At 37.8% G+C, this 11,157-nt stretch overlaps 2 protein-coding genes across 2 annotated transcripts; both read left to right on the top strand.

Moving 5' to 3' along the window:
- Positions 1–987: 987 nt before the first annotated feature.
- On the top strand, positions 988–8,123 carry LOC137955317 (26S proteasome regulatory subunit 6A homolog). Its single transcript, XM_068802210.1, has 10 exons — positions 988–1,225; positions 1,328–1,444; positions 3,605–3,712; positions 4,940–5,131; positions 5,306–5,497; positions 6,442–6,560; positions 7,030–7,117; positions 7,355–7,474; positions 7,567–7,707; positions 7,817–8,123. Exons 1-10 carry the CDS (start codon positions 1,109–1,111, stop codon positions 7,892–7,894), a joined length of 1,272 nt encoding a protein of 423 aa, XP_068658311.1. The 5' UTR covers positions 988–1,108; the 3' UTR covers positions 7,895–8,123.
- Positions 8,124–9,281: 1,158 nt separating this feature from the next.
- On the top strand, positions 9,282–10,657 carry LOC137955129 (uncharacterized). The gene is made up of 3 exons (XM_068802000.1): positions 9,282–9,869; positions 10,000–10,147; positions 10,428–10,657. Exons 1-3 carry the CDS (start codon positions 9,282–9,284, stop codon positions 10,655–10,657), a joined length of 966 nt encoding a protein of 321 aa, XP_068658101.1.
- Positions 10,658–11,157: the final 500 nt, after the last annotated feature.

Raw genomic sequence — 11,157 nt, 5'->3', positions numbered from 1 at the left:
TTTTGTGTCTTGATGATATGGTTTTCAACTTTTGAATCAAAATGATTTGATTGAGTGCAAATAGACAAAACTACCGCTTGCTTTTCAAAGGTTGTTTGATTATTGAATAAAGTTTATTCAGTTTTTATGAATAATTTTATGCATAGTTTATAGATAATTTTATGCAAAGTTAATAATCAGAGACTGTATCCAATTTTAAGTAGAATGTATGCATAATTTTATATACATTTCATTTGACTTATATTTTATGCAAAGTTTTAAATGTAGGCTGGAGCTTAAACTCGAGTTCAAATTATTTAAATCAAACTCGGCTCAAACATAGGCAGGTTCAGACTCGACTCGATTCGATGTCACCCCTATCTCCATATATCGCAAACTTATAAGCCGAGTGGGGGCCATAGGGTGGGGGTGTGGTCAGGTTCATATATTACCACTCATCCGCTCCAGACCGGAGCTAAACATCTTCCAAACTTTGCACAAAATTCTTAATGAGACTCGTCGTGCGTTCATTATATTGTAGATGCAAGGCATGGACCTTAATGCGACTCGTGATAGAGAATTAGTTGGTTCTCTACTGCTTCAATTAAAAGGATTAACTAAGAACAAGAAGCATGATTAAATTTGGTCCTTTAACTTATGTTTTGTTATTTTTAAAATGCTTCCTTTTGTTTCAAGATAGACTTAAACACTATGATTAGTTTAAGGAAAAGGCATGATTATTTCATAATATATATATATATATACCTACATAAAAAACTAGAAAAAAAATTAAATATGTATATTCTTGATTTATATGTTATAAATGTTTAATTATTATAAAATAAATTAAAATTAAAATTAAAATTAAAATACAACTAAATACAAGACTTGATAATTTAGATTTTGTTAGTATAAAAGTTGGTTAGAATAACAAATAAAGCGTATATCATGTAAAAAAAAGGTATATCCCCGACTCAGCTTCTTCGACATACCGCATACTGAATCATTCGAATGCAGACTTGCCTCACGCAGCTACGCCATTGACTGCGTTCCAGACTTCCGGCCTCGATTCCTCTTTCCCAACTTCTAAACCTACCTCCGTGTCCCTGCGCTCTTTCTGCTCTGTGCCATGGCCGCTCCGATGGCTGAAGATACTACTTTTGAGGATGATCAGCTCGCATCTATGTCCACCGACGACATTATTAGGGCTTCGCGCCTTCTTGACAATGAAATTCGAATTCTCAGGGTTATTTCTTCTCTCTACTCCCTCTGTTTGAGAGCTTGCTGTCTCTGAACCCTGATTCCTTTTTGGAGGGTTTGTTCTGATCTGTTCTTTCGGTCTGTTCAGGATGAATTGCAGAGGACCAATCTGGAGCTTGATTCCTTCAAGGAGAAGATAAAAGAGAACCAGGAAAAGATCAAGCTCAACAAGCAGTTGCCGTATCTTGTCGGAAACATCGTTGAGGTGATTTGTTAGCTCATTTTGGTGTCTTTATTTCGTGAATCTTGATTTCGTAAAAGCACTATTGCTTCTGATCTGTTGGGAAAAAATCTAGTAATCCATTTTTAAAAGCTCAATTTGTTACTTTTGAATGGGGCAGCCGTGGAAACCCCAATTCCAGTGCTTTTCTTTTATTTTTCTTTTTTCATGGGAATATCGGCTGGGGCCTGTAGTTTATTGGAAAACAAACTTCTAATAGCCTTATCAGGTCTTTTAGTGCATCTAGGATGTTTAGATTGAAACTGATGAGTGTTGACAGATAAAAATGGTTTGGCGAATGTCATAGTCCCAGCTTTTATGACGATTTTTTACCATACGCTCTGGTCTGCCGATGGCTGTGAGCAAGCTTATAGACCAATGAATGTGGAGTCTTTAAGCTCAATCACAAGTCATCTTGCAATACTTCGACCTTTATTCAAGCTATTTAGGCTTGGAAGCTGTCAGGGACTTCATTGAAAAATTTCATAAAGTCCTATGACTCGAGGATGGTGGGGAGCTTTTGTCACCGCTGACATTCAAACTATCATAGCACTATCAAGAGGCCATAAGACGGAGGATTTTTTTTTAATGTGGTGTTTAATAATTTTAAGTACCCAAGGGGCATATAGAAGTGCTTCAGTGACTCACAATCTGAAGGATGTGGGCTAGTAGTATAGGTTCTGATTCTCCATCCAGTTGCTGTCTTTATGCTCAGGACTGGAGAAGAAGAGATCTCTGTATGAGGAACTAATTGCGATTAATTCTTAGACATGCGGCTGTTCATGCATATGAGCCTTAGGTTGCCCTTCCTTCCACAAACAGTTGAAAGTTTTAATCTGAAAAAAAATACACTGGGTTGTGCCCACAGGTGCAATAGACTGAAGCAGAACATTCAAAAGATCGAAGAAGGCATGTGGGGATGTTTAACTTTTGCATTTTTCCAAGATTTGATTTCAATTATTTAAATTTTGTATCTATTGATATAGGGTGTTATATATGTCGAAAACTTCTCTTATTATCTAAATCATTCAATTGATTGAATAGTCCATCATGTTTCTAGTTTCCTTTCCTCCTGGCTTCTTCTTAGGGAACTTGGGCCCTTCTGGTTTTGTGGTGTCTTTATAGATAGTGGTGGGAGGATGCCAGCTTCCTACTCAGGTCTCCTTGGCATTAGTTACTCTAAATCCTCTGTGCTCCAAGCTCTTAGGCATGGGCTTGTGCACTTTGTCAGTAGGTTCAACAGCCCCCTCATTGCTGAAGATGACTCTTAAGGTGGTTATTCATTGGCGTTGAAGAAAGAACCTCCTTGGAGACATTGGCCAACTTTCTATGATGTTATGGTCGTTGCTTTTCACTGTGTTGTCGGTGTCTTTAGAGATAGCGTCGGGAGGATGTTGGCTTCCTACTCAGGTCCCCTTGGCATTACTTACTCTACATTTTCTGAGTTCCAAGCTCTTAGGCATGGGATCATGCTCTTTATCAGTAGGTTCAATGGCCCCCTCATCGTCAAAGGTGATTCTTAAGGTGGTTATTGGTTGGTGTTGGAAGAAGAAAAAACCTCCTTGGAGACATTGGCCGATTTTCTATGAGATTCTTGGCATTGCTTCTCATAGTGTTGTTGGTGAGAATACTTTTTTTTATATCAATTAATAGTTTAGCTAACTCTTTTGCTAGGGAGGTGTCTGTCCCCCCAACACACACACTTTCCCTTCTAAATTCTGTTTATTTTGTATTTCTGGCCTCAGCCTTTCAACACAATTGCGCCTTTTTAATTTTTTTTAAAGAAATAACAATAACAATGTAAGTCAATCTTCTTTGGCTGTCTATTTGGGTGCAAGGTTAGCACCTAATAAATGATACTAGCTCTATAGATTTTTTTAATTCTACTTCTGTATATGTTATGATATTATTAACCACGAGATTGATACTACCTAAATGATTAGGTACTTCATTAGATTAAAACTTGCATTACAGTGATATTACGATCCTTTTTTTTTTTCTGTTCAAAATGACAATTTAAATTGCCTCAGGCATGTATTCTTTAGCCTTTATTTCAGTATTGGACTTTCATTCTTCTGTAAGATTTCGGATTTACAGACACCCAACTATTTAAGTGCAAAATAGTAACTTTACTCTTACCTTCAGATTTTGGAAATGAACCCAGAAGAGGAAGCCGAGGAAGATGGTGCAAATGTTGATCTTGACTCACAAAGGAAGGGAAAGTGTGTTGTATTAAAAACATCTACACGCCAAGTGAGCCAACTTTTTAATTCTGAATGCACTTTTAATGTTTGGGCAAGTTCAATTTTCTTTCATTAGACAATTCCATTGTGTATCATGCAGATATTGAAATAAATAAGGGCATCTCTGGGTCTCTTTTCCTGTTCCACTTTTTAGTTCTTTTACTCTGGAATCAAGAAGCTTTTGCTTCTACTTAAACATTGTGCTTTTTTTTAAGGAAGGCTAAAGTCCATGTCGCTGGCTGAAAAATTAGCTTTTTTATACGTGTTGTTTTGAAAGATGATACTGTGTGAATTATTTATGTTTTGAAGTAGTCAAGTGCTGATCTAAATATTCAGGAATATCATGGCTAAAGATGATGGCCATTGCAACTTGAAGAACCATACTCAGTTCTATTTTCAGTTATATGTTTGAAACTTGCTTTGTTTACTATGACAGCCCTCACAATTTGAAGAATCATACTCAAAATCTATTTTCAGTTATATGCTTGAAACTTGCTTTTTTTACTATGACATATGGATTTCCCAGCACCCACTTGTTTTGGAAAAAATTAAAATGTTTCCTCCCCCTCTTACTTTATCTTTATTAGACTTTTGATAAGATATCGTTTCCTGTCCCTATTAGTATAAGTGGAAAACATGATTTTTTTATGGGTATGTTATATCAGCTATGACTTTGTTGTTCGTGAGCTTCTCGCAGCTTCCAGGATTTGTGAGTTCATTGTTTATATTTATATAGTGGATTTTGAATTTTTTCTTTTGACGTGTGGTTCTCACAACTTTCATCTGACTTGTCTGTGGCATGCTTCTGTCTGTTAGTTCAGCTAGAGTGTTCATGTCCATTGCGTAGGCCATTCATATGGCTTCTGCCATCTATGTTGATATCAGTATAAAACATAGTAAGGTTTCACTTGAAACTTTCTGGAAGTTATAAAATGTCATCGGCCTCAATTTTGAGCTTCAGTTGGTCTTTTTGGAAAAGCACAAACATCATCTCCAACTGTAAATATATATTTATATGTATATATGTATATGCGTATATATATATAACTTTCTGTTCCTATTCCTGAAAAAGGTGGAACACAAAGTGGAATGAAACACATCAGGCATACTCACCTTCAGAGTTATTTGTTTGTCTCTTCAGGATTTTGTCATTTAATGGAATGTTTATCTTGTAAGTTTTTTTTTTGTTGAAAAAATGATCTTCAAAGTTTCTTATACTCTTTATTCTCGATTTTAGACCATCTTTCTACCAGTTGTTGGTCTGGTAGACCCAGATAAGCTGAAACCTGGAGATTTAGTTGGGGTGAACAAAGATAGTTATTTAATATTGGACACACTTCCATCAGAGTATGATTCAAGAGTGAAAGCTATGGAAGTTGATGAGAAGCCTACAGAACATTATAGTGACATTGGTGGTCTTGAGAAGCAGGTATATATAAGTCTTTGCATTCATTGGCTTGAGCAGTATGGGAATAATTTTTTATTTGGTGGGTAATGTGGGAACAATTTGCATTGTTTTGAAATTTTAATTGTTGTAGCCATTGCAAATTCTGCCAGCTATTGCATTACTTGTAGGATGATCTTGGAGTTAATTTTGTGATAGATTGAAGAACTTGTCGAGGCTATTGTATTGCCCATGACACACAAGGAGAGGTTTCAGAAATTAGGAGTTCGTCCACCAAAAGGAGTGTTGCTTTATGGGCCCCCTGGAACTGGGAAAACCTTGATGGCTCGTGCCTGTGCTGCACAAACAGATGCTACTTTTCTAAAGTTGGCTGGTCCACAACTTGTTCAGGTAACCAAGTTATTTTTTCTTTTGCTTCTGTATCATTTCTTTATTTTAGTGATCTCTTTGATTTTTCCTCATCATTGTTGGCTTTTTGAGAATTGAGAACTTGCATCGACATTTATTTTGGGTTGTTATACCTTCTACATTACTTTACAGCACACCTTCTATGTTCATAAGCTGCACATCTTTAGATTTATGTGGATGATAGGAGGGTCTGCAAATAAACTAATTTACTGTTTTTTTAAAATTCACACAGTTTGCTTCAGTGAAATATTTGTTTTTTCTTTGGTAGGACACCTTGTTGCAGTTGGCATCTGCTGCCCATATCTTTAAATACAATTATGTAAATTTGTTTTACCATATAAAGACATCCTTTGAAGGTAATGATTAAGTGAGCTTTAGACCCTGCGAACTTGAGAATTTTGGTCTAGTCTCATGCCATTAATATCTGCATTATCTTTGTGATTCAAGGGGACCGGCATCGCCCGGGGTAGCCATTAGGTAAGATGATTATGGGTATTTGGAAGCTGTGGAATAGTAACTTTTTCAACTAAAAACAGGAGTGGTGAAACAAAATTGATGAGAGGATCAGTTAATGAGACCATCTATATTTACTTCGTGCTGATATATTGACCTATTATTATTTGATAGTTCTCAACTTTTTCTATAAGCTGTCCTATCCTCTTCGATCTTTTTACTTAAGTGCATATCCGTTACAGGAAGAGTAATATAATTTGCTTTCAGATATTTTAAAATTTATAATAGTTAGTTAACCAGGTCCTTACTGCTCTTGAAGAAGAAATGGTGCTTAACTAGCAGTTTGACCGATGTTCTTTCCATCAATACCATGGGAAATATGGAAAGTGTTTTTACTTGTAAGATTGTCATTTGTTTGTGAATCCAATTTAAAAAATAAATTCAGTTGACCATATTTGATCTGGTATTTGCAGATGTTCATTGGTGATGGTGCTAAACTTGTTCGTGATGCTTTCCAACTTGCCAAGGAGAAGTCACCATGCATAATTTTTATTGATGAAATTGATGCAATTGGAACGAAGCGATTCGATAGGTGTCTCCACTTCTGTGCCATTTTGTTAATATTCTTGTGGTTTTGTTATCTTTGATGGATAATTGATTTTCCATTTCGGCTGCATATCTTCTCTTCGATTCAAACATCTTTGTATTAAAGTATAGCATATTTTCTGACGACAAAGTCTTTTCTGCAAGATTCAAAACTTTAAATTGTTACTCACACATCTTGCTTAGAGGATTGGCAGAAAATTACTGAAAAAAGTGTAAATTTAAGGTCTACAACTTGTTTCTTGAAATAAACTTTTTGAAATGCGCTGCTTAGGGCCAGCAGCCTTGGTGAAATTAGATTTATCCTGCATAATACCATTTCCTTTTCTGGCCTTACTAGAACTTTCTCCCGTTTTCCTAATTGATTCTAATTCCAGGTTTCTCCTTTAGGGTTCTTAGCTTCTAATATGCTTCACTGAAATTTTGTTCATGTACTTACATAACTCATTTTACTCCAGTGAAGTGAGTGGAGATAGGGAAGTACAGAGGACAATGTTGGAGCTACTTAATCAACTTGACGGTTTCAGCAGCGATGACCGGATAAAGGTCAGTGTTTATTGGAAAATGTTAACATTCTAATGTTCCTTATAACTTGTCATCAAGTGATATTTTAGATGTTTTATTATCATACTGATCCAAACAATGCTGATCCAAATGCTTCATGTGATTTTCTAGATGCTAGAGGTTGATGATTGTGGGTCATGAAGTACTAATCATCTGTTCACTTATCATATTACGTCGCTGTTAGTGATGGCTGAATCTGTTGTTTTATCGATGCCCCAGGTTATAGCAGCAACTAATAGGGCTGACATTTTGGATCCTGCCCTCATGCGTTCTGGTCGTCTGGACCGCAAAATTGAGTTTCCTCATCCATCCGAAGAAGCAAGAGGTCGAATTTTGCAGGTTTGGCTAAAATCAAGCATAATGTCATTAGTCTTCATGTAGTATTGCTAACCTTTTCTGATTCAGTTGTTTTTCCTATTGCATTTATGTAGATACATTCCAGGAAAATGAATGTGCATCCAGGCGTGAATTTTGAAGAACTGGCTCGTTCAACTGATGATTTTAATGGGGCTCAACTGAAAGCTGTTTGCGTGGAGGCTGGCATGTTGGCTCTCCGCCGAGATGGAACAGAGGTGGTTTTTGATATATGCTTCATTTAACTACTTTTTTTCATTTTGTCTTGATCAGGTTACTCTCATTCTTATTATTGTTAATGCATCTGGGTTTATTTGCTCCTTCCAGGTAATGCACGAAGATTTCAATGAAGGGATCATTCAAGTACAGGCTAAGAAGAAAGCCACCTTGAATTATTATGCTTAATTGGGTCACATCAACTAGATACTCAGTTCAAGGAGGTTTTGAAGAAACAAAGTTATTTTGAAGTTGTACTTGAGAGAACAATTACCCAAATATAAACCCATTTGGGATGTATGAGTACAAGGTCTTGGTCAGTTACTGATGTTACATTCATTCCAAGTCAGTTTATGAGTTAGAAATCCACTCTGAAACATGGTTTGCTCCCCATGAAACCCGTTATCCGTCATTTTAAGATTCTTGTTTTGATGACAACGAGGAACTTGGGCAGAAAATCCAAAGTCGACGGTTCCAGCCATGATTCCTTCTGGTTCATCTGCTGTAAAAGCTGCTATGAGTTGTGAACCACCCACAATGCCCTTATCAGTTGACTCATCTGGCTTCGAGAGGCACAGGGAATTTTCCAGCAAGAGAAACCAATCAGATTTCTCAATGAGGTGAAAGTACACTGGTGTTCTCGCTTCATCTAACGTGGTCGGGCTAACACCTTAGAGAGCGGTTGCTCATCAGGCACATCATTTACAATCCCGTGGTAAACCTTCCCGTCATATTGGTTTCCTGCATCCCCTCGATTCAAATTGCATATAAGCAAGCCTATATTTATCTGGCCAAGATACTCGTTAAATAGCAGCTGATGGGCATCTGCAAGGAAGTTAAGCAAACCAACAACAATTTAATAAAAAACAAATCTAATCATCAGAGCGTACAGCCAATGGAAGTAGACAAGCTTCTCAAGAGTATCTAAAGCAAATAGAGCTATGTTTGCGCAGTTCCTATTCATGCACCCAGTATTTGTACAGTGGCCAAATCTGATTGAATGTCAAAGACAGAAATCATGAAACGACAGTGTCTCTATACTATAATCTCTGAAATAGAACTGCTAACGGAAATTTAAATACTGGATGCGAAAATATCAAAATTGGGATACAAGCTGATAGAAAATTAGAACAAGTCAATCAAAACTATAATCAGAGGGGAGACATCCATAACAGATCATTGCGAAGATTGAAAGTCTGCAACGGGACTAAACATACCACTCGTTAGAGCAAAAAGTGTAACGTTCCTATGTCCTCTAGTACTATGTTACTGTTGTTCAGAGGGCTCGTCTGGTTGTTCTCCACTGCTTTGATTTTGACGCATTCGAGTTGGAACAGATCAAATAGAATCTTTTGATTTTTCATTTTGACGTGATAATTTCTCAACAGACATTATGGCTCATCTCCTGCTATTTCCTTGAATTTAATGAAGACCATATATTTCATCGGAATAATCCAACCATATGAAGAGGCTGAGCCCGAATGCGGGGAGAGCATGTACCTTGTATAACTGACGGCAATGAGGAATATGGAGGACCACCTCAAGCTTCTTCTAAAACCAGCGATTATCAGCGAAGATGGAGCAAGAGACGAAAGCCTTGATTTTCTTCGTCTCCGGCGCCAGATTTTATGTGATGGTCAACGAGACAACATGGTGTGAAAATAACCTGTTTCGGCCGGTTTCGCTGAGCTCCACAGGCCCCAGCAAATCCGAAGCCGAATTAACCACTAACGACCACAAGAAAATAGAGAAAAGACAAACAACGAAGAAAAATGGCGAAGTTGCAGAGATGTTCCTTTGCCAAATGGCGTTTTCTTCAACTGTCTTAACCTTCCCGATCCCCCTTCGCCTTCAAAGTCCTAATGCTCTTCATTATCCTTCAACCTCGCGCGGGATCAGACAAAGCTTCAGCAATTTCTTTAGTTCGTTTAGGAGCCAGTACTCTGATTTTCGCATTTCGTACAGGTACCCTTACGACGATTTCTTCGAAGAACCAGATGAGGAGTGTGGGTTTGATGAAGCGGTTCAGCTATTCAATAACAGAGAGTTTTATAAGTGCCATGATTTTCTTGAAGCGATATGGGTGACTTCTGAAGAGCCGAAGCGAACATTAGTTCACGGGATCCTGCAGTGTGCAGTGGGGTTTCACCATCTCTTTAACCAGGTGAGTAAGATTGTCTTTAATGTTCGATTTCGGGGAGAAACGGAGCTTTAGAACGACTGAGGAGAGATTCAATTTCAGGAGCTTTTCCGTGGTCGTTTATATGGTTATGTTTTTTGAGTGTCTCTGTTAGAACCATCGAGGGGCAATGATGGAGCTGGGAGAGGGGCTGTGTAAGCTCCGAAAGCTAAATTTCAGTCGCGGGCCGTTTCATCAGTTTGAACAAGAGATATCAGCGGTTCTGGACTTCATTTATCAGACTCAACTTGAACTTGCTGCCTGTAAGATCACTCTCCTATCTTTGTTGGAAGCCATGGACTTCACAATTCTACCTTTTCTTTTTCCTGCTTAATGTCTGTAAATCTCCGAACGTAATAGAAAGGCCAGTGTCTTTGTCTATGCCATTTTCCCTTCTCTACGAATTTCGAAAGAAAAACGGACTGTATTTTTTTCTGAAGTCCCCGAACACTTCTCTGCAATTTTCTTAATCCTTTAGATTCCTTTGGTGTTGTGAAATAATCCAAATGGATGATTAAGCAGTCTCTGTGGTGTTTTTCGTAGGTACCGATGATCTGTGCCTAGCAATGGATGGCTCAGAGAGGTCTTACCAATTACTGGGTAGCTTTGCTGCAGGCCAGCGTGTGTATGGCCTAAACAAGGATACAGATGGTACTCTGTACATTGTCTTCTGTCCAGAGGAGCTCCAGAATTTAGATAGACCTGTTAGAGTCAAGCTTCCGACTCTGAATGCAACTGAAGAACATCTAAAAATTAGCTGTGGCTACTTTTAAAGTTCTTAGTTTCTTGTAACGAATTCCGCTATTAGCCGGTTGGTTTAACGTTTTATGCAATAGCTGAACTGGTTTATTTCGGAAAGAACAAGGGTAAAGAGGAATAGACGGAAGAACGAAGGAACATGAGGAGCCAAGAAAACTTTCACCAATCTAAAATCTCCCTCGAGTTGAGCTTCAACAACCTCTCCGGTCGTTTGCCTGACAAAATTGCAGAGAAATCATAAAAATCAGTACTAGTTCTTCCTTAAATCCTTCACAATAGCTTCTCCAACGAAAAATCCCGCAGGGATTACAGAGACATCAAATGCTCACAAGGTCCTATTTCTTTTTCACAGTAGCTAATTTGGGAGATACTCCGGCGACGATAGGCAATCTTCGGTTCAATCCCACTAAAGGGTATTTTGCCCTTTTATATCATATGCATAAAGTGTATATAAGGGTAGTTTTGTCCATTTAGTGGAAATTACCTTGGATTACAGATTATTAAGGGTTCCAAT

The sequence above is a fragment of the Aristolochia californica genome, unplaced genomic scaffold (assembly GCF_029961685.1).
Source record: "Aristolochia californica isolate CCGP_79_NKW_82.1479 unplaced genomic scaffold, dmAriCali1.0.hap1 SCAF_2, whole genome shotgun sequence".
NCBI classification, from domain to species: Eukaryota; Viridiplantae; Streptophyta; class Magnoliopsida; order Piperales; family Aristolochiaceae; genus Aristolochia; species Aristolochia californica.
The sequence above is the reverse complement of the archived record's forward strand: the minus strand, read 5'-3'. Positions and strand labels throughout refer to the sequence as shown.